We start from the raw sequence: 23,426 nt of genomic DNA, 5'->3' as shown, positions 1-23,426 counted from the left end.
TTCCCCTAATAAATTTTACACCCTTGTTAAAAACTCTTTATTTATCCCCTATGCATTTTTTTAATGCATTTTATGCAATTACAAAAATTTACCTTGAAAACGTGTAGGCATATCTATTGCTTTTATTTAGGCTATAATAGTTTTCAACATTTTGTTTGAAACACAGAAACTTTAAAACAATTTCACTGATTCACTATTGCCAATCAATTAAGAAGCTACATGGAGAACGTAGGGATATTTATAATTAACAAAAATACATTTGTAAATAAATTGTTTATTCATTTCATAATAAATACGTGGAACGACAGTGGATTTTTTTTTTGTGATATAATGCCATCTTTTGAAATAATAAGCACATTGCAGATCAAAAAGTCAGAGCAGTATGATGCTATAAGAATAATATAATGTCATTTCCTTCCCAGCATTTAGTCGGAATAATATATGGCATAATTATTTAGCACAATGAGTATGCTCCAGGAAATAATTACATTTTATTCACAACTTTATTGTGCTATTGGGTATACAGAAGTGAACATTTTTATAATCGACAATTTTTGTATATCGATGAACTCCGCAGCTCAAACTCGAGGAAGTTACAGAAAAATCCCTTGTGTTTACTTTACACAGTGCACACTTGTTCCCATGGTAACGTTAACTGACGTCATCCAGGAAGCGGAAGCGCAGTGCTTCGACCAAAGTTTCTTTATTTAGCCTGTTGGCTAAAAACAGCAAAACTTTAGGCGTTTACCTTGGTTTTTATGAAACAACAGTAACATTAATCGTACTAACTCGTATTAAAAGTACTAGTTGTGCAGAACAAGAGCAGTTTGTGATGGGGGGAACATCGAGCAAGTTATCGAAAGATCTTCTATCAGAGTATCAGGTGAGACAGACACACAACGATAGAGAGATAGAGATAAAAATATGTTTATTATTCAACATTTATTCTTTATACTATATCGATGAGTTGTTTTTATTTGTTTATCATTTTTGCCTACACAGGAGCTCACATTTCTCACAAAGCAAGAAATCTTAATGTAAGTAATGTCACGATGTGCTCAAACTTTTTAAGTATAATAATATTTTCTGTTATGCTTTGCTGTTTTCAGGAAAGGTAACGTTAAGTTTTAATAGTGAATATTGATTATACAGTTTACTTTGTTTCTTATGATCTTGTGTTCAGGTTAGGAAGAGCGATAAAACTTGACAGGCTGATTAATTGCAGGGTTATTTTATTATTTATAATCTGGTATTTATCAAAATATTTTTCGTTATAAGTGGTTTTGTCATTTTTTTTTTGCTATTTCTGTTCAACTTTGTTTTTTTTGTATCTAATTCAACATTCTAAATATTTATATTTAGCTAATTTATTTTTATTTAAGTTTTAGTGTTGTTAATTGCAGTATTTCAACTTATTTTAATTGTCAATACAACATTTCAAATTTCGGTTACAGTTTTCATCTAACATTAATTATTTATTTTAGCTTCATTTCAGTTACCAACAATATATATATATATATATATATATATATATGTATATATATTTTTTATTTATTTATTATTATTATTATTTTTTTTTTCACATGTACATCATCTCAACCGTGGTACATTTAGCCTTGGCATTCCCTGTAAAGTGGATTTGTCGTTGTGACAATACCTGAACTAAACAAATTCACAGTAGTTAAGTTACTGAAACTGTACTTAAAACTTAAAAACAAAAAAACTAAATTTAAAAGACATCTCTTCCATCTTTATTTGAGCCTCTATCTCAAGCATTCACTAAATCAATCTAACTACCTTTCTAATCTTTTTGTATTATATCTGTTTTCTTTTCATTTATTATAAAAAAATACCTCTGTCACTAGCTTGTTTTATTCTTTTTCTATTCTGTTTTCTTTTTAATTATTATATTATTTAAAACCCCTTAAAAGCTACGTGTACTGCGTTTAAGCTAACTGAGACTTGTTATATAACTTATATATCATTGCTCTTTTGTAGTTTTTGATTGCTTCCATTGTCATTTGTAAATCGCTATGGATAAAAGCGTCTGCTAAATGACTAAATGTAATGTGTAATTACCTAATACTTAAATTTTTTTGAATGTCATTACACTATAGACTTTTGGGGCTCATCATCAATGTATTTGTTTAGGGCACACAAAATATTCTCTGAACTGCAGGACAAGGAAAATGGACCATACAGCGCCAGGGTGTCCATGGAGAAGGTCTTCACACTTCCTGAACTGAAGGTAACAGATAAAGCACCCTATCTATTTTTGCTAGTTTCAGCCTGACGCAGTTGTCATTTTCCAGTCCGGTGCCAAGTTGATTAAATGGCAAATGCATTTGTGCCTATTTGTGCACTCATGGGCGTGTTGGTCATTGCTATTTTGAGCCAAGTGAAACCTGGGGCCCGTTTCAATAAGGAGGTTCAACCAACTCTGAGTTTAAAGTTGAACTCTGAGTTGACTTACCCTGAAATGGGAAACTCTTGAGTTTTCGGTTACAGAATAACTGAAATGAGTTGGTTTAATCAACTCTAAATTGACTGACTCTGAGTCAGTCAATTTAGTGGTAATATTACAATTCACCATGGCAATTCACTTCAAGGGGAAGTTGTGGCCTGGTGGTTAGAGAATCGGACTCACAATCGAAGGGTTGTGGGTTCGAGTCTCGGGCCGGCAGGAATTGTGGGTGGGGGAGTGCATGTACAGTTCTCTCTCCACCTTCAATACCACGACTTAGGTGCCCTTGAGCAAGGCACCGAACCCCTAACTGCTCCCCGGGCACCGCAGCATAAATGGCTGCCCACTGCTCCGGGTGCGTGTTCACAGTGTGTGTGTGTGTTCACTGCTCTGTGTGTGTGCACTTCGGATGGGTTAAATGCAGAGCACAAATTCTGAGTATGGGTCACCATACTTGGCCGAATGTCACGTCACTTTCACTTTCAACAGCTCCCGCCAAATAGCCGTCTGCAGACTTCAGACTCAATACAAATGTAATTCTTCTCAGTGTTATAATATCACAGGTGAAAACTGGCAGAACGTTAGATTAATGAATAGCTAATCATTTTATGGTATCTCATGGGCAAAATATATATATATAAAATATATATAAAATAATAATATTTTAAGTGCATTTTTCTTATTTTATAAATGATCTGCCAATAGAGTAAGAAAAATACGGCAGTGGCTATTTACACTAAGTGGAATTAACATACTTTCTTAGCGATAGATCCTTTTTACAGTAGGCTTAGTGCAAGTAGCTCTAGATGCTATTTACAGAAAAAATGTACAGTGAAAATCGTGATATATTCTATTTATCTTGTAAAAGTAGCAGTTCTTTGCAACAGGCTAAGTGTAAATAATAATTAGATGCTAGTTATACTTTATACTGGCAGATACATACTAGGCCCATGTGCACCTCAGTATTGTTATACAGGATTCAATAATTACAGATTGTAAATGATCGCGTTACAAGCTAGTTTTCCGTACCCAAAACATTACAGCCTACACCATTGAAGCCGTTATTCACATGTGTCGTATTTAACCTTATGTGTCGATGGAGAGCGGAGCCACAGTAGATTTGCACTTAGTAATAGACACTCAGAATAATCATGTTTTCCATTTGCATTAAGATTATTTTTATTACCACACTGGCATATAATTTTATAAAATATTAAATGCACTTAATTTAGATCCCTAGAGTTTAGAGAACCTAGAGTTTTCCTCATTTCAGGGTTAACATACTCAGAGTTTTCACTTAACCTCCTTTCTGAAACGGGCCCCTGGTCTAAAGTTAATGGTGCAATATTAGCAAAAGTGGATTTAGACACACCCTAAGTGCACCTACGTCATGCGTTTAGACCGTTAAAATAGAGCCTGAAGTCTGTACTGCAGTCACAATGCAAAAACCCTAATGTTTAAAGCTAATACCTTCTAATCCTTCCAGATCCAGCTGTATATATTGTGACTTCTGTATATATAATATATATATTCTGTGTTTTTGTTGGCTGTCACAGTCCAACCCCTTCCGGAAAAGGATATGTCAGGTCTTCTCGACCTCTGACCTGAAGGATGGCAGCTTGAGCTTTGAGGATTTCCTGGACCTCTTGAGTGCCTTCAGCGATTCGGCGACCCTGGAAATCAAGTCCCACTACGCTTTCCGAATCTTTGGTAGTAGATAGATTGTCCTCTATACTGACGTTTAACACAACAGTGAAATCAAACGCATTCATTGTAAACACTTGTTATGCTGCAGACTTTGACGATGACGGGACTCTTGATGCTAGAGACCTGGAGAAGCTGGTGAACTCTCTGACTGGAGAGACGGACGACACCCGTCTGACGGGAGAGGAGATGAAACAGCTCATAGGCAATGTGAGTGTGTACATCACATCGGTGAGAGACAGCTGCCAGATCAACTTCACTAACAAAACACATGTCTCTGTGCAGATCCTGGAGGAGTCAGACATTGATAAGGACGGCACAGTCAATCTCTCCGAATTTCAGCATGTCATCTCCAGATCTCCAGATTTTGTCAGGTGACAGAATTTTACTTTTTATTAACAAAGTAAAAAAAAAAGGCACAGTTGAAATCTATTTTGCTGTCTTCAGTCTGATTAAGTGTCACTTGTGTTTAGTGTACAGTTGAGTTTTTTCATATTATTTATTGAACAGGCGATGGCGAAGTAGCTTTACCTGTGTGTTTAGTTTTCAAATTAGTTTTTATGTTATATAAGTTTTCTTTATAGCTTTTAGAAATGTAATTATTAAATTATTAAAATATTGTATTTCAGTGTAAGTGTAGTATTTCAACTAGAATTATCCAGATTTAGCTGAATATATATAATTTGTATACATTTTTTGAATTAGCTTTTTATATATTCCGTTTATATTTTCAAGTAATTTTGTTTTTTTTGGTGATTTTTATTAGATTAAAAAAATATTTCTATATAACTTTGTTCATTCATTTATATTAATTAATTTAATAAAGTAAATTATATCTTATAAAAACTATATAGCTTTTATAAATGTAATTATTCAATTATTTTTATTAAAGTTTTAATAAGTGTAGTATTTTAACTTGATAGTTTGACTCCAAATTTTGCAGACTTATATATATATATATATATATATATATATATATATATATATATATATATATATATATATATATATACTCATATAGATTTAATTCATATTTTGAAAGCGTTTTATATTTTCAGTTTTTATTTTAGTTTATTTTTAACACAATTAATTTATTAATTTATTATTAATTGTCATTAGTTGTACCTTTAGTAGTAATAATATAAAGTTTTAAATATTTTTAATATTTATAATCAGTTTGTATTTTTTATATTTTCAGCTCTCATTTTAGTTTAGGTTTGCATAATTCTAGGTGCTTTTCTCATTTTTATTATTTTTATTTAATATTTCTATACAACTTTAGTTAATAATTTAACATGATGAGTCATTTTATTTGCATTTTATTCTCTTTAGTAAAGTTAGTTTTTCATCTAATATTTATATTTTATTTGGCTTACATGATTTCCCATCATTCTTTGTTGTAGCACCATCATTATAAAATGAATAAAGCATCAATTATACACCTAATTCAGATATTGTACTTTATAATTTGGTATTAGTAAAACATTTGAGAGGCAAAAAAGTGAGGAAAATATGTGAAAATGCCCAAAATTACAAATTTATCCTTACCAAAATCCCATCATAATTACAACTTCTGATCTTTTAAGTATGAACTTGAAGGCAGCATCTGTCCTCATTGACTGTGCATCTTCTTTTGCAGTTCATTCAAGATTGTGATGTGAAGTTTACACCGAATGGAAGCTGCTTCCAGTCCGGATCTTTCACCTGCGCCTTTGATCTTTCAATAATATAGCGTCCTAATTATGAATGTATATTCTTATTCAATATTTCTACCATTTCTATATGTCTGATAACATTTTTACTTACTCTGTTAAAAAACTGACTTTCTATCCTTTATTTTGGATCATATATTTGTACCTAATTTAATAAAAAATAAATCTGCAGGTTTGACCTCCCTGTATTTATCGGACACTCTGAACGAGTCTATTCCAGTCAGGATGGAGGTTGTTCTTTTGGCACAGCGGACACAAAAGTGTTCCATAACCCACAAATAACATCCTTAACACACATTCGATGGCTAGGGAAGTAATCCACCAGTGTTGGCTCATCTGTGCTATTTTCAGTGCCATGTCCCAGCTGTCCATAATGGCCTAAAAATATGACACAGACAGAGAAAGGGTAACTTTTAGCACTTTTGGAAACCACACTTTACCTTTTAACAGTTTGGGTTCAGTACCATTTGTTTTTAAAGAAAGAAAATTAAAGGAATAGGTCACCCAAATTTGCTGAAGGTTTACTCACTCTTAGGCCATTAGGTTTGTTTCTTCATCAGGTTTGGAGAAATGTAGCATGACATCACTTGCTCTCCAATGGATGCTCTGCAGTGAATGGGTGCCGTCAGAATGAGAGTCCAAACAGCTGATAAAAACATCACAATAATCCACACCACTCCAGTCCATCAGTTAATGACGTGAAGTGAAAAGCTGCATGTTTGTAAGAAACAAATCCATCAACATGTTTTCAACTTCATACTATTTCTTCCAGCTAAAATATGGGCCCATAATCCATAAATTTTCTTTCTTCAGCGAAAAAAAATAATCCGAATCAGGAGAGAAATCTTCACTGTTTAAAAGTAAAATCAAAAACAGATCTTAACAAACATATCGGTAGATTTGATGTGAGAGGATAAGAGAAAAGAGTTTTTCACTGGATTACTTGTGGATTATTGTGATGTTTTCATCAGCTGTTTGGACTCTCATTCTGACGGCACCCATTCACTTCCATTGGTGAGCAAGTGATGCAATGCTACATTTCTCCAAATCTACAAAAAGCTCATCTTGCCTAAGGGCGAGTACATTTTCAGCAAACTTTCATTTTTGAATGACTTATTCCTTTAATGGACTTATTCAGCAAAGTCACAAATGCATGAGAGATTGTTTACATTGATTTATTTCTAGAAAACGAAGCAAACTCTCACCCCATCCCCAGGTGTACAGTTCCCATGTACCTACAAATAAAAAAAAGAATAAGTTAATTGAATAATTTCTGAGTCCAGTGTGTGCTGCAGTGATCAGATCCAGTTCTCACCGGAGACGGCCGCTGTATGACGGGATCCACAGCTGATCCTGCTGATCTCGGACACATTAGGGATGTCTACTAGAGCTGGGAACGCTTGAATAGAAATAAACACATCCGCTTCCTTCTTTCCATATTCATTTATGGGCTGCTCAGTGTTTCCTGCACAGTAACAGACCATGTAGCTGTGCAGTAAAACCAGTCTTAAGTCTCTGGGGTATATTTGTAGCAATAGTCAACAATACACTGTATGGGTCAAATTTATAGATTTTTCTTTTATGCCAAAAACCATTAGGATATTAAGTTATTATGTTCCATGAAGATATTTTGTAAACTTCCTACTGTAAATATATCAACACTTAATTTCTGATAAGTAATATGAATTGCTAAGAACTCCATTTGGACAACCTTAAAGGCGATTTTCTCAATATTTCGATTTTTTTGCACCCTCAGCCAAATATTGTCAGATACTAATAAACCATACATCAATGGAAATATTATTTATTCATCTTTGAGATGATGTATAAATCCCAATTAAAAAAATTGACCTGGTTTTGTGCTTCAGGGTCACATATGTAGTCATTTTACCACTGGTTTTTCCTCTGCGCTTTTCCTCCTCCAGGCCTCTAGATGGCAGGCCGAGCTGCCCACTTTCATTCCATCCCCACATATACAGGTCCCCACCAGCTAAACACAATGCACATGTTTTAGATGAACATTCTGTATATTAGTATGAGCAACCAAATGGCTGAATTTGATGATGAAAGTTTCAGGAAACCACTTACTGCTGACAGACGCGGAGTGCCAGTTCCCAGCAGACACTGCTCTGATCGGGACGCCCCACAGCGCCTCCAGCACCTGAGGTTCCTCCTGTGACGTCAGAGCGCCGTGACCCAGCTGACCATGACTGACAAAACAAAACATCAGCTTAAAAACACACTTCAGGTACATCTCACAGAAAATATTATTATAATGCAGTGAATTTTAACAATAAGCATAACTTAAAGGCAGGTAAAAAAACACTGCCATGATGATAAATATAAATGTTTTTCAATTTAATAATTAAATATATATATATTATATATATATATATATATATATATACACACACACACACACATTGCATTACAACAATATTTATTTTAGTATTATTTCTACACTATTATAGTATTTATTAATATTTTTAAATATTGCTTTTATTTTCATATTCTCTGTTTTCATTTTAATTTGCAGTAGTTTTGTGATTTTATTATGTGCTTTTGCCATTTTTATTAAATATGTATATTTAGCTTTTCATTTATTGTCAGTTTTAGTAAATGTAGTATTCAAATGTAAATTTTATGTGCTTTTATAATTTTTTGTCATTTAGCTTTAATGAATTTTTATTTCAGTTTTAATTTTCGTAATTGTAGTACTTTAACGTAAACATATTTTATTTCAGTTCAGTTTTTCATCTTTACAATTTATTTTAGTTTAGTTTTATTTTTTATAACTGAAAATGATTTTGAATAGTTTAAGGATACAATAACAACACTGCTACAGTAATGAGAATTTCTAATAAAACATGCTTAATTGTGAATAAAATCAATAAAAAATATGCTAATTTTCTTATTTTTAATCTGAAATATGACCTGTTCTTTACCGGCTTTGTGAGACTCACCTATAAATGCAGATTAATTCTACAATTAATATAACTATATTTTTGGTAACACTTTAAAATAAGGTCTAAACATTATCAAACAATGAGCACTACACTTCATCTGTTACAGCATTTATCAATCTTTGTAAATACTGCTTAATGAAAATATTTTTTTTAGATCATGCCAGCTCAGGTCTCTTAAATAATGTTAAAAGATACAACTTAGGAAATTGAAATGAGCATGAACTAAGACTAATAAATATTTTAATTGGTTTACGTTAACTAATACTTTTGGTAAATGTAATATAGTGATACTGTATATAATGCATGTGTTAAAACAAATGCAGTACAGTTAACTAATGTTGTTAACAAATGTCTTGTACCTTCCAGATCCCCAGGAATACACCGTCCCGTCCGACGTCAGCAGCACAGCGTGTTCAGAGCCCAGCGCCAGGTTCAAGGCACACAGTTTAGAGCAGAGAGGACGGAAAAAAGGAGGTTTGGGCATGATGTAGCCTCCTGACACTAGTGGCAGTGCAGCAGCATGTCCTGAGTAAACGCATCACATCAATATCATCACAGTACTTTCAGAACTTGATCAGGACTATGCATAAGAAGCTATCAGTGTGCTACCGGTATTGTCTTGCTCTCTCTTCCACACGAGCCTGTTTTGTGGGCGCTGGATTTCCCAGCATTCCACTCTGTCTGTGAAGTTGAGCGTCAGGTATCTTTCACTGATGAGAGCGTCTGTGCAGCCCTGACTCTGTGGAAGAATACCTCCGCCATCCTCTTCTGATGAACCAGACGCGAACCCAGACACACACACACCACTGCCACCTGAAACCAAATTCACAGAGAAAAGAACTAAGGGGATGCATCTAGTGTGAACAAAGGATAGGGTTAAAAAAATGTATGTGAGTGATATGCACAAAACAAAATCGGAGTAAATAAATGCATTTAAAACATAGTCAAACAAAATGTATATTGTTTATTTATTTTTAAATTGAAAACAATAAAAAAATATTTAGGAAATAATTGTGTTACTCATAGGTATCTGTGTGTCCATATATATACATATATATATATATATATATATACATACATATATATATATATATATATATATATATATATATATATATATATATATATATATATATACATACATATATATAGGGAGCAAACAATATAAATAAATACATATATTGTGTCCTATATATTTGAGTGTGAGTGTGTGACTAATATTGTAGAAAAAATGTAAACAAAAACTAAGGAAAAATAATTAATTTTAAAGAGTAATTTAGTTACTCATAGTTACATATATAATGTTAGCAAAGAATGTGAATTAAATCGTATGTTTAATATATATATATATATATATATATATATATGTATTTTATTATATATTATTCTAATTTTATTATAGAAACAGTAAAAGTAAATAATGTGTAAAATGTGACTAATATTGTACAAATATTGTATGTAAATGTAAAGTTATTGTGTTATTTTATTATATTTCACAATGTAAACATAGATTATGAAAAAAAAGTATGTCAGTAATATGCATGAAACTATATACATATATATCAAATCAAATGCACATTTAAATAGGTTATTTTATTATAGATTAGAAATAGTGAATGTGACTAATATTGTACCAATTATGTAAATTTTAAGTTAATTTAATGAATACATTATAGATCAGAAATAGTAAGATTAGTAATGTGAGAAATATTGTAGAAAATCACACTTAAGTGAATGATTTGGTTCCTCGTAGATTACTCACAGTCTGCATGATGCACATCAGCTCTGGAGCTCCAGCCGGCTCTGACCCTGACTCTACAGTCTGACCTGCACACATCTGGTATCAGGACAGGTGTGTTCACTTTACACCATACCTGTCCACTCACATCTGCCGGCCTTATCTGGCCAAAGCCATCGAAACCGAAGCCAAACCAATTCATTGACCGCTTCACATAAACAACTGTCCCTCGCTTTCATGTTCCATCAGCAACGTCTACAGTAGGAACAAGAGCAACAGAGCCTGGCTGCAGACACGATGCACTCTCAGCCTCGCATGCGCACTTGACACATGCACTGTCAGCCGCGCATGCGCTTTGAGGACATGCACGCTGAGGCTCACGCATGCGCTCGTTGCAGTGGGTCGAAGGCGGAAATACATCAAATGCAAACTAAAAGCACGAGATAAAAGAAATGATGTTAACTCCGCCTGAAAACATATGAAAATGAAAAAATATTTCACAAGGTGAAATTTTTTTTTTATATACTAAATAAAAGTTTGGAATTATATTATATTATATTATATTATATTATATTATATTATATTATATTATATTATATTATATTATATTATATTATATTATATTATTAAACCTGAAACCATTGATCGTACATGGTACTTTAATCTTGAAGCCGGTTCCGTTTTGCAGCCGTTATAATGAAGCGCGCGCCGGGGCTTCTGGCTTCACTCAGTTTCAATGGCGGTGGATCTGATGGCGGCTGTCACTCACAGTGTACGAAACGACTGTAAACAAAACAAATACTGTCATTTACACTGATTTCACTCTGTTTAACACAAGATCAATATCGGCTACGGCTTCAGCAGCCTTGGAGCGCCAGGTGAGGGGTTACTGTATTAAAATAAAGCACTTTAATCAAAGTCTCCGGCTGTGTGCGTGAGTTCGAGCGTCTAGGTGCGGATTTCAGATTCATCACCTTTAAATGTGTTTAAAATGTATTTTTGTTACGTTTAAAAGGTGTCAGCTGTTAAAAAGCAGTAGTTTAGAGTCGTAGCTGTTCATATACTGCAAAATGAGTCTCAGTTTATTGACTTTAGTAAAGGTTTTTGGGAAGAATACGCGAAGTGTGCTATTGCTGTTAGCTCCAGTCTGAATCTGGTTTGATATCTGTTATTTGGAATCTGAACCGACTCTGATTTGATTTTTATTATGAGTCTAATCTGAATTTGCTGTCATGTCTGCTTTAATGTCTGTCCTTGATTCAGAAAGCGATGTAATAATAGATTCAGAATCTGATCGGATCCTAATCTGGTTTCTGTTCTCATATCTGATTTAATATCTGCTCTGATCTGATTCTGGATTTAATTTAATGTCGGGTCTTAAATTGAATCTGATCGGATCCTAATCTGATTTCATCTACATTCTGAGTCTGACCTGAATCATAGCTAGTTTAATATCTCTTCTGTTCCGATTCTTATTATGATTTAATATCTGGTCTCAATCTTAATCTGTTATATTTGATCTAATCCGAATCTGATTGCATTTCAATTCTGAGTCTGATCTGAATCTGATGTCAAATCTGATATGGATATGATTTGATATCTTTTCTAAATCTGAATAATGGCTTAAATCTGGTCTTCTTCTTTTTTTCTGCATGTTTTTGTGTGTAAACTAACTCCACCCCTATTGTTCACAGCCCTGCCCAGGTTTCTAATTGGTTTTTAAAATTATCTGATGTGCTATCAATAAATCTCAATGTCCTGCGTTATTAATCAGATTGTTCTCTTTCTTTCCGAAGCCATGGCGTCTCTGTCCGAGGAGGTGTTGTTGGTGGTGAAGAGGGTCCGTCAGAGGAAGCAGGACGGGACTCTGTACCTGATGGCCGAGCGGATTGCCTGGGGTCCCGAAGGGAAGGACCGCTTCACAGTCAGCCACCTGTATGCCGACATCCGCTGTGAGTTTCATTCAGGTTTCGGCCTATGTCGCCTCTTTTGGCTTCGGTTGGTTTAGAGGGACTACAAGAGTCTGACTTTTACATGCTAAAATAGCATGGAATCCATGCATATAAAAGCAGGTTACTCTTCAGACAGACCTACCATGAGCTCTGAGCTTGTTGAGTAATGCCAATGTATAATACAATATCTGTCTGTCTGTCTGTCTGTCTGTCTATCTGTCTGTCATCTGTCTGTCTGTCTATATATCTGTGTGTAGCACTTTTATTCAGCAAAAGTGCATTAAATTTATTAAAATTAAATGCTTTTCTTTTTCTTTATCCAAAGAATCCTGAAAAAAATGTGTCATGGTTTCTGTAGAAATATTAATCCGCACAACTATTTCCAACACTGATAATAATCAGAAATGTTTCTTAAGCAGCAAATCAGCATATTAGACTGTTTTCTGAAGATCATGTGACACTGAAGACTGGAGTAATGATGCTGAAAATACAGCTGCGCATCACAGGAATAAATTACATTACAATATAAAAAGGGTATTTAATTCATATTTGCAGTATATGTGTATGTGTGTGTGTGTTCAAATCAAACATTAAACATTCTTCTGCTTTGAAATGTGTTTGTAATGTGATTTTCTGTAATTATTCTCAAATGCAGGTCAGAAGATCAGTCCTGATGGGAAGGCAAAGATCCAGCTTCAGCTGATTCTGCACACGGGAGAAAGCACCACCTTTCATTTCTCCAATGGGAGCACAGCACTGAAGGACAGAGATGCCACCAAAGACCTCCTGCAGCAGCTCCTGCCCAAGTTCAAGAAGAAAGCTAATAAAGAGCTGGAGGAGAAGAACAGGTGACATTTTCATCACATCTCATTTGCCATGTTTCATTGTAATATAGGCAAACTGGACACCTGACTCTCTCTTTACTGGTATTAGCTGACCTCCAGCTGATGTTTTGTGTTCCAGGATGTTGCAGGAAGACCCTGTTCTCTTCCAGCTCTATAAGGACTTGGTGGTGAGTCAGGTGATCAGCGCTGAGGAGTTCTGGGCCAATCGGCTGAGCCTGAATACTGTGGAACACTCCCTCTCCAACAACAACAACAAACAGGAAGTGGGCATTTCTGCTGCCTTCCTGGTGAGTTCAAATGCATCACGTGACTGACAGAGACGTTACCATGTAAATAATTCACACCATGATTGTGTTGTCTCTGTGATTACAGGCTGACATCAGACCGCAGACAGATGGCTGCAACGGCCTGCGCTACAATCTGACCTCTGACATCATCGAGTCTGTCTTCAGAACCTACCCTACAGGTAAGATATGTGATTATGATCTTATGCAGCTTCCTTCTAGAGCGACAGCCTAATTGACAGGGATCGTCATAACCAACTGTTTTCGAAGAATCTACTTAGGCAGCAACTCACTTATAAAGTACTGGACTCACGATTGTTCAAGATATGTTTTGCCACTATAAACTTTTTTTAACAATTTGTTTACACTTTTTTTAAATACTTTTTAATAAAATATAAAATAAAAAAAGAATAGGAAATATAATACTGCTGCAAAGTTCTCCACTAAATAAAATACTCTCAGTCTCAAACCAATATCATAAAATAAAATATAATGAAAAATATAAATAAATAACTATGATTACAGTGCAGCATTACAAATCGCAGCTTGTAGGCCTGCTCATATTTAAAAAATATATATATAACTTTTCCAAAGTGACGTGTAAAGTGCAGCATCAACAGTTTCAGTTTTTAGACCTGCTCAGATTTCGTTATAGCGTTGGACCAATCTGAGTTAAGAGCAAAGGTCTGTTTAAATGCAGACGGGAGCTGCGTTTGAATTACAATCGTTTTTTTCCTAGTTGTAGTGATGTTCACACTCGCCTGATGCCTTTTGAAAACCTCAGTCCGGTGACACACTGGCATATTGCATCTGTCAAACATAGTCTATTTTGCCGTCAATACTGTTGACGGTGTCCTTTATCAGTAGGCTTTATATTTATGCTGAACATGAAGTATAGATATTGTTGTCGTGAAGACAAGATCCTGGTCTGTCGGCGGTCTCCCTCTATGTCACCTACAGCAGCAGCAGCGTGCCAGCGCCGCGTCAGGCACGATTCTGGTGTGTAAAGACACAGAAAACGCGAAGCAGCCGTCACGCAACTGACAAGCAGCAGAAACGCCACGCAGCCAGTTTGTCACCGGCCTTAGAATCAGCTGCACGGCCGGATTTGCGCTGAATGCGGAGACTTCCGCCACTTAATATGTTCGTTTGGAAACACGAAAATGTATATGTTCCTCATACAAAATATTGCATTCGGTCATTCGGTACACACGTGCACCGTACCGAAAGCCCTGTACCGAAACGATCCGGTACGAATACACGTACCGTTACACCCCTAATATATATATATATATATATATATATATATATATATATATATATATATATATATATATATATATATATATATATAATTATTATATATTAATAGTCTTAACTTCGACATAATTCAGGGTTTCTGTGGTGTCTTACAAAGTCTTAAATTTAGTTGTATCAAATGTAAGGCCTTAAAAAGTCTTAAATTGTACAAGAAAGTCTTAATTATGATTTCAAGAGGTCTTAAATTTGGGGACAAATTAAACAGTGTGTAGATGCATGTAAATGACACTTCTAATGCAGCTTATGTGTTTCCTCTGCATTGCAAAGATAAATTCAGTTGATGCTGATTTAATTTGCTTGTTAACAACCCAAATGCAAGAATCTGACTTAAAAAAATTAAAATTAAAAATTACTTGAAAGTAAAAATGCTCATAAAACTTGTTGGAAATTATTAATTTCTATTACTGCTGTGAACTGACCACACAGAATATGAAGAATGTAAATGCAGGAGACAGCTGTCCATGGTAGTCCTTAAAATATCAGCACAATAACACACTCAAAATATCATCTAATTATCGATATCAATAAAATACCAGAATATTTTGGAGATCTTTTTTTTTATCGATATCGCACTCCTCTAATTTGTTAATTGATATAATAATTTATTTACAATAATAGTTTAAATGAATATATTAATACTTTACTTTAAAAGCTGAAATATAAAGTTTATCATTTAATGAAACTTTGTTTTTGTGAAAACTTATATCTGAACTGTTAATGATGCTTTTTATGGTATTTTATATGGTACTATAGACATTGCCCTACACCGCTCATATTGTATTAATTTAATGTGTTCAGGTCTTAAAAAGGGTCTTAAAAAGTCTTAAATTTAAGCTTAAAAATCCTGCAGAAACCCTGATTTCTGTCTCATAATGAAGACTTTTTCTCATAATTCTTAAACTTGACTTTTTATCTCATAACTGTTTTATGTCCTTATTTTGACTTTTTATCTCAATTCAAGTTTAATTTTTTCATAATTTTTACTTTTGTTTTAATTATGATACTTTTGTGATAAATTATTTTTATCTCATAATTATGACTATCTCATAATTTCATCTTATGCTGTAACAATTTTCAACTCATAATTTTGACCTTTTTTTAAACTCAATTGGTTTCATTTCATAATTTTGACTTAGGTCATAATTATAAATTTTTTTTTATGGTAAAATTTAAACTTTTATACCATCATTTAGATTTTTTATCTCATAAAAATCTCATTGTATGATGTAGAATTTATAAATGAATGTGACTTTTATCTAATAACTATGACTTTGTACGTCATAATTATGGTTATAATTCTGCCTTCTACTTGACAAATACATGTAATGCTGTTAGAATTTGACCAACTCTAAGATGGTCAAATCAATCATAACAAACGTCATTTACATATTGTAGTCTTAAAGGTATAGTAGCTTATTTTAATTCACAAAAAATGGTTTTAGTTCATAAAAAAACCTAATATACTTTGTGCTACAAACACTGACTAATATTAATAATCAATCTTTAAGGACAAATAAATGCTACAAGAATTGAATAATACCTTTTCCTGTTTCTCTCTGCCTTTGATTGCAGTCAAGCAGAAATATGCTGAGAACGTCCCTCACAACATGACGGAGAAGGAGTTCTGGACGCTATTCTTTCAGTCTCATTACTTCCACAGAGACCGGATCAGCACGGGCCAGCAGGACATCTTCTCCGAATGTGCCAAACAGGACGAGAAGGGTACTGCATTTCATCAAGTGTTTAAGTCCTAATGCAATATTTTGAGATCTTATGAAGTGGACTATTGGATTCATCTGACCGTGTTAAATGACTCTTCTGTGACTTTCAATTCCGATGGAGTTTGTTTCTTCGCATCTTTCAGGCCAGAAATCAATGGTGACCCAGGGAGTGAAGAACCCCATGGTGGATCTGCTTTTACTCGAGGATAAAACATTAGATGAGGTGAGGGATGTTACACACTTCACACTTCCTCTGCGTATTGCATCTTTTAGTGAAACTGGATCTCTGTGTGTCTCTGAAGGGTTATGGGACAGCATCAGTTCCCACTCCATCAAACTCATCCAACAAATCACTGAGAGAGAACAGCAACTCTGCCATAATCAAACGCTTCAACCACCACAGTGCCATGGTGCTGGCGGCCGGCCTACGCAAAGGGTAAGTGTCTGGACTCCGAAGTGTGAGTGTTTGTGTGTATGTCACAGATATAATAATCTCTATGTGTGTGATACATAGGGAAGCTCCCAGTGATCAAGCCAGTGAGACCAGCAGCACTGATGGGAACTCCAGAGATTCAGATTTCTTTCAGCCGTCTCTCAAAAAGGTGAATTTTTGCCATGGCTAATGGGTGTTGTCAGGCGTGACACAAAATGTAGTAAAGCAGACAACCTTTTAGATGTATATAATAATAATAATAATAATAATTCCACAAGTGTCCATATCATAGAATTATCCACTTCCTAAAGTACTGAAAAATAAAAAATAAACATAATTCATTGTTTTATATATATATATATATATATATATATATATATATATATATATATATATATATATATATATATATATATATATATATATATATATATATGTGTATATATATATAGATATATATATATATGTGTATATATATGTGTATATATATGTGTATATATATGTGTATATATATATATATATGTATATATATATATATATATATATATGTATATGTATAATATATATTAAGGGTGTAACAGTACACGTATTCTTACTGAAAATGTTTGGGTCTTTCATTTTGGTACGCATGTGTACCAAACAAATTAAACATTTTTTTCAGGAAATTCACTGTATAGATCACTGTATACACGCCTTGGTTCTAACAGTGGCATCTGTTCGTGCGATCATTCCTTCCTCTTTTTTTAATGCAAGATTAGATTAGATTAGATTCAACTTTATTGTCATTATGCAGAGTACAAGTACAGAGCTAATGAAATGCAGAAAATAAACATGAATGAACATCTCCTGCCTCATGTAATCACTCAGTCAGTGTTTCAACCGCGGAAAGACATCAGTGAAACAACTGTAAACAAAATGTCGCACATAATTTTGTTTACTTTAGAAAATCAGTGTCTGCAGCTCGTTATTTTTTTGTTATATGTATATCTATATATTTATATACAGTCAGGTTCATGTATATTAAATATAAAGGTATATAAACTGGCCACAGACACAATTTTTATTATTTTAGCTGCCGACCAAAATGCAAGTTACAGTTATATTATGAATATTGGGGTAAAGTGCACTCTCTGAGCTTTAATTTGAAGGTATTCACATTAAAATTGGCGGGAAGATAAAAAAAATGACAGCTCTTTAATCTGTACCCCCCCCCCCTTTTTTTCAAGAGAGTATAAGTAATTGGCTGTTTCATGGACAGGCGCGGGCTGTTCCTACTTTATTTCTAAATCAATTAAGCAAGTAAAAGTTCTGGAGTTGATTCTAATTGTGCCATTTTCATTTGGAAGCTGTTGCTCTGAACCACATCATGTGGTCAAAGGAGATCTCCATTCAGGTGAAACAGACAATTGTTAGGCTTCAAAAACCAAACATCCATCAGAGAGATAGCAGAAACATTAGGAGTGGCCAAATCAACAGTTTAGTACAGAAAGAGGTGAGCTCAGCAACATAAAAAGGTCTGGACGTCCGTCCACAGAAGACAGCAGTGATAGATGATTGGAGGATCCTCTCCATGGTAAAGAAAACCCTTTTCACAACATCCAGCCAAGAGAAGAAGACTCTCCAGGAGGCAGATGTGTCTCTGTCAAGAGAAGACTTCACCTGAGCAAACACAGGGGGTTCAGCACAAGGTGCAAACGAGACCCAATTAGTCTTTGCCAAAAACATCTAAAAAACCAGACCACTTCTGGAAAAGCATCTTTGGACGACTGAAATTAAGATCAACCTGTACCAGAATGATGGGAAGAAAAAAAGTACATGGAACAGCTCATGATCCAAAGCACACAGCATGATCTGTGAAACATGGAGCAGTGTGATGCAGGAGCATGTCTTCAGCAGGTTACTGGGGTTTAGTGATGATGACCGAGGGCAGAAGCAGCCCGATGAACTCATGAAGGGTGTAGAGACAAACTCTCTGGCCAGATTCAGTCAAATGCAGCAAAGCTGATTGGACGGCGCTTCATAGTAAAAATGGATGATGAGCCAAAACACAGTAAAAGCAATCCAGGAGCTTTTGAAGTAATAAAGCGAAATATTCTGCAATGGCAGATCTCCTGATCTCAACCCGATTGAGCAACATTTCACTCGCTGTAGACAAAACTAAAGACAAAAAGACCCACAAATAAACATCAACTGAAGCCAGCTGCAGTAAAGACCGGGCAAACCATCACAAAAGAGGAAACCCAGTCTCTGCTGATGTCCATGAGTTCCAGACTTAAGACAGTCACTTCTTGTGAAATATTCTCAACAAAATAGAACTTTTTTTTATGGTTATATTGATTTGTCCAATTACATTTGAGCCCCTGAAAAGACTGTGGATAAAAATGATTGTAATTCCTAAGCATTTTATGTTATATTTTTGTTCAACCCCTTGAATTAAATTCTGTTCTGGTGGCACACAGAGCCAAAATTATGAAAATTGTGTCAGTGTACAAATATATATAGACCTAACTATGTGTGTATGACATATAAAAAAAGTCAGACATAAATCAAAATTATAAAATGCATATATCTATATTATGTGTGTGTGTGTGTGTGCGCATGTTTTTGTGACATATCAGGACACAACTCTGTATAATGACATGGGTATGACACAGGTATTACAAGGAGAGGGTGACTTATGAGGACATAACCCATGTCCCCATTTTTCAAAACGCTTATAAATCATACAGAATGAGTTTTTTTGAGAAAGTAAAAATACACAAAGTTTCCTGTGAGGGTTAGGGTTAGGTGTAGGGTTGGTGAAGGGCCATAGAATATACAGTTTGTACAGAATAAAAACCATTACGCCTATGGGATGAACACACTTTTCACAAAAACAAACGTGTGTGTGTGTGTGTATGTATATATATATATATTACATTTAAATTACAATTATTATCTATCGGTGTGTATATTTTATTTATATATTTTTTTTATTTAATATGAAATAAAATGTTTTTTTATTATTATTATTAAATTATATTAAATATATTCAGTATTTAGGAAAAATATAAGATGGTTACATTTCCAGAAATGACATATCAGTCTTTTGTTTTGTGTTCAGCATGAGCAGCACCTGATTATGTTGTTGTTGTTGTTGTTTGTGGTTCTTCAGGTAAAGTTACAAGAATCCATAGAGTATGATGACCTTCAGGGGGACTCTGGGTGTAAGACCATCGCTCTGAACCTGAAGAAATCAGACAGGTAAACATCCAGCGCCTTTATTCTGTATCCACTTGACACCGTCTTTTGACAGTCTGTGAATCTTCATATTAAGTGCTTTTGTATTTTACATTTGTTTGTTCCTGCAAGATATTGCCACGGCCCGATTCCTCTTCAGTCACAGCATTACAACACCAGTCAAGACATTATCAACTCCATTAGCATTATCCAGCACGAGATGAGGAGATATAAACCCTGTCTGACTCAGGTACACCGCTGACATGCATGGCTAAGTCCTGGATTGGAGTCTGTTTGATTATATTGTATTTTCTGGCCTGTTTCAGGTGATGTCCAGCAGTGCGGCGAGCTCAGCCATCACAGCGCTGTCACCTGGAGGACTTCTGATGCAGGGACGAGGCCAGCAGGCCATAAACCGTGAGCGTTCGACCTCAGACTGTCTGTTCGTCCCATCATAATATCAAATGTTGCTTCCACTGAGATTTGAATGCATTTTAAGTTTAAAACTGCCCGTTAACTTGATCTGTACTCTCTCTGTGTGTATTTATGTAGAATTAGTGCCAACTGATGTTCAGAGCGAGCTGAAGCACTTATATACAGCTGCCGGAGAGCTGCTCCGACATTTCTGGTCCTGTTTCCCCGTCAACACTCCCTTCCTGGAGGATAAGGTCAGGAAATGCACCTTCAGTTATTAATATTCACAAATTAAAATAATAAAGTAGTTTTAGTTTTGTTGCAACATGATTTGTTTCATCTGTCTCTCCTGCTCACAGGTGGTAAAGATGAAATCTAACCTGGAGAGATTCCAGGTGACGAAGCTCCGCCCCTTTCAAGAAAAGATCCAACGGCAGTATTTGAGCACGAATGTAAGGCCACGCCCCTCCATTTACTATAATGGATTCTGCTACTTACAGTGAACATGAATATTTTCTTAATAATAATTGTTCTTAAGAATAATATCTAAACTAGAAAGACAGCCCAGAATCGATCATTTCTAGAACTGTGTGGAAGAACTGGTTCAGGATAGTGTACGGTTTAAATCAGTGGTGGTCATTTAAAAAAAAAAAAAAAAATATATATATATATATATATATATATATATATATATCTTTTTTTTTTTTTCTAACATGCATTAAAGGTGTTATTTGAGATTTAAAGTGTCAGAATTTTTTTATGTTATTACTATATTTGGATTTTCCCCTGTGTAATCAGTCCCATTAAGTTATTGAGGGTTTGCATGGTCATGCAATCTATATTTTTTGTAATCTATTTTTGATGCACGTACAGTGGAAATGCATAACAATTTCCTGTGTTTTCTGATTGCAACAGCTAACAGGCCACCTGGAGGAAATGCTTCAGGCTGCGTACAGCAAGTTTCAAGTCTGGCAAACGCGCCGAATGATGAGAAAAACCTGAAGAGATGCAGAGAAATCCATTAAAGAGAGAAAAGACTCTGGGTGAATTTAAAGAAAGAGGGAGAAGAACAGAGACACTCTCTCCCAGCTTGGGCCGGATGGAGCTTGATGTGCCAATTTTCCAGCCAATCAGAGCTGGAGGTGCTAGTGAGCAGTCTGCCTGGGGGAGGGGCTTGGAGAAGCCAATTCTGTAATCTTATTGGTCCGCGTGGAGATGTTCTGCGCCAGTCACAAATAACTGTAATTATTATCTTCTCTCTTTACTTTGTTCGTTCCGTTCCGTTCTTTTTCTTTTCTTTTTTTTTTTCAGTGGATAATTTCAGTTTCTAGGTAAGAAGTGAAATTTTAACAGTGTTGTGTTTCTGCATTGACCAAACTGGGCTCAGTAATAATATCGGCGGAAAGATTTCTCAGGAACTCACAACGTTTAATGCAAAGGACTCGGTTTGAGGGAAAAGCTTTTAAATTGACGATAAGGAGGACTCTTTACAAAATGGATATTGCAATCCAGTTCAACCCTCCTGAGACTTGAGGCTGGTTGGAAATCAGTTGCTCAAGACATGCCAATGGGAGGGGATATAGCAATACTGTAAAAAAAAAAAAAAAAAAGAATTTAAAATAATAATTTCTATGTAGTGCATTTTACTGATCTATGTGCCACAAATGCGTGCACATGCTCATCCACAATGCTTTATTACGTGTCTTCTCTAGCTGCACTGAGTTGTGGATGTTATTGCAAATAAAGTCATGATTTAAACCGGTGTTGTGTGTTTGTGTGTTGCGTTAAAAGAGCTTCCTCAAAGTACTTGTTTACCAAAGTGTGCATGCAGTGAGGAAGCTGTTATGTGAAAACCAGAAGAGGAAGCACTGTATTCTGACTATTTTCACAGAAATTATGTTTCAAATGAATGTGTTTGTGCATGTGAACATGCTTTTGTCTATCTGTTAGACCGAGGGGGGGGGCGGGGGTAACCTTTTTTCTTTCCTTTCAACTAATTGCTATTACTAATAGTCTTTTTTTTTTTTTTTTTTTTTTTTTTTTTTTTTATTATTAATTATTTTTCAATCTTCATAAATGCAGAACAGTTACCACACGTTTCTTCCAGGCTTATATAAATAATAGACAATGCAATTAAAATAAATATTTAAAAAAATAATAATAAATGAATACAAAAAAAGCTATCGTAATGGCAATAATAATAATAATAATTCATTAACATATCAATTTACACATTTATATTTATATTGTAATATAGTTTATAAATTTAAAATAGGTAGTAAAGTTTTTTATTTTGTATTGATTTTAATCATTTGCATTCTTCTATTTCTATATATTTCTATTTTGATTTTAATAAAATAATGTTCTTAAATATGCTCAAACCAAACTTTTAAACAGATTTTGTGCAATTGAAAACTAAAAAGTCATATTTATTAGGATTTTGCGTTTACAGGTCACTTATCAAATCATGTAGCAGGACCGGTGCACAATCAATACTGTTGTAGGCTATAATAACTTATCAAGAAAGACTCATCATACAGTTCAGTTTAGTCATTATGTTCTTGAATTTGGTGATGGCTGTCTTTATATAATAAAATTCATACATATATATCTGAATCTGGTGCTTAAACACATTCACTTCAAGGTTGTAAGAT

The 23,426-nt window shown here is 34.5% G+C and overlaps 3 protein-coding genes across 3 annotated transcripts; 2 read left to right on the top strand and 1 right to left on the bottom strand.

Moving 5' to 3' along the window:
* The first annotated feature begins 647 nt into the window (after nt 1-647).
* Nucleotides 648-6,051, top strand: cib1 (calcium and integrin binding 1 (calmyrin)). The gene is made up of 7 exons (XM_059536202.1): nt 648-883; nt 1,003-1,037; nt 2,152-2,248; nt 4,021-4,174; nt 4,260-4,378; nt 4,454-4,542; nt 5,808-6,051. The coding sequence occupies exons 1-7, from the start codon at nt 833-835 to the stop codon at nt 5,827-5,829; spliced, it is 567 nt and encodes a 188-aa protein (XP_059392185.1). The 5' UTR covers nt 648-832; the 3' UTR covers nt 5,830-6,051.
* Nucleotides 5,617-10,819, bottom strand: rccd1 (RCC1 domain containing 1; the record flags this gene model as incomplete). The annotated part of the gene is made up of 8 exons (XM_059536203.1): nt 5,617-6,258; nt 7,086-7,115; nt 7,196-7,345; nt 7,772-7,870; nt 7,969-8,090; nt 9,206-9,371; nt 9,456-9,659; nt 10,609-10,819. Coding segments are annotated over 8 exons (1,140 nt in total), but the record flags the coding sequence as incomplete, so codon positions are not given.
* Nucleotides 10,820-11,306: 487 nt separating this feature from the next.
* gtf2h1 (general transcription factor IIH, polypeptide 1) lies at nt 11,307-22,534 on the top strand. Its single transcript, XM_059536171.1, has 15 exons — nt 11,307-11,462; nt 12,381-12,536; nt 13,192-13,384; nt 13,500-13,668; nt 13,754-13,847; nt 16,558-16,707; nt 16,850-16,929; nt 17,009-17,142; nt 17,221-17,308; nt 20,294-20,382; nt 20,491-20,608; nt 20,685-20,775; nt 20,911-21,026; nt 21,132-21,224; nt 21,688-22,534. The coding sequence occupies exons 2-15, from the start codon at nt 12,383-12,385 to the stop codon at nt 21,772-21,774; spliced, it is 1,656 nt and encodes a 551-aa protein (XP_059392154.1). The 5' UTR covers nt 11,307-11,462; nt 12,381-12,382; the 3' UTR covers nt 21,775-22,534.
* The last annotated feature ends 892 nt before the right edge of the window (nt 22,535-23,426 follow it).

The sequence above is a fragment of the Carassius carassius genome, chromosome 43 (assembly GCF_963082965.1).
Source record: "Carassius carassius chromosome 43, fCarCar2.1, whole genome shotgun sequence".
In the NCBI taxonomy this organism is placed as follows: domain Eukaryota; kingdom Metazoa; phylum Chordata; class Actinopteri; order Cypriniformes; family Cyprinidae; genus Carassius; species Carassius carassius.
This window is presented reverse-complemented; position numbering and strand designations above follow the sequence as displayed.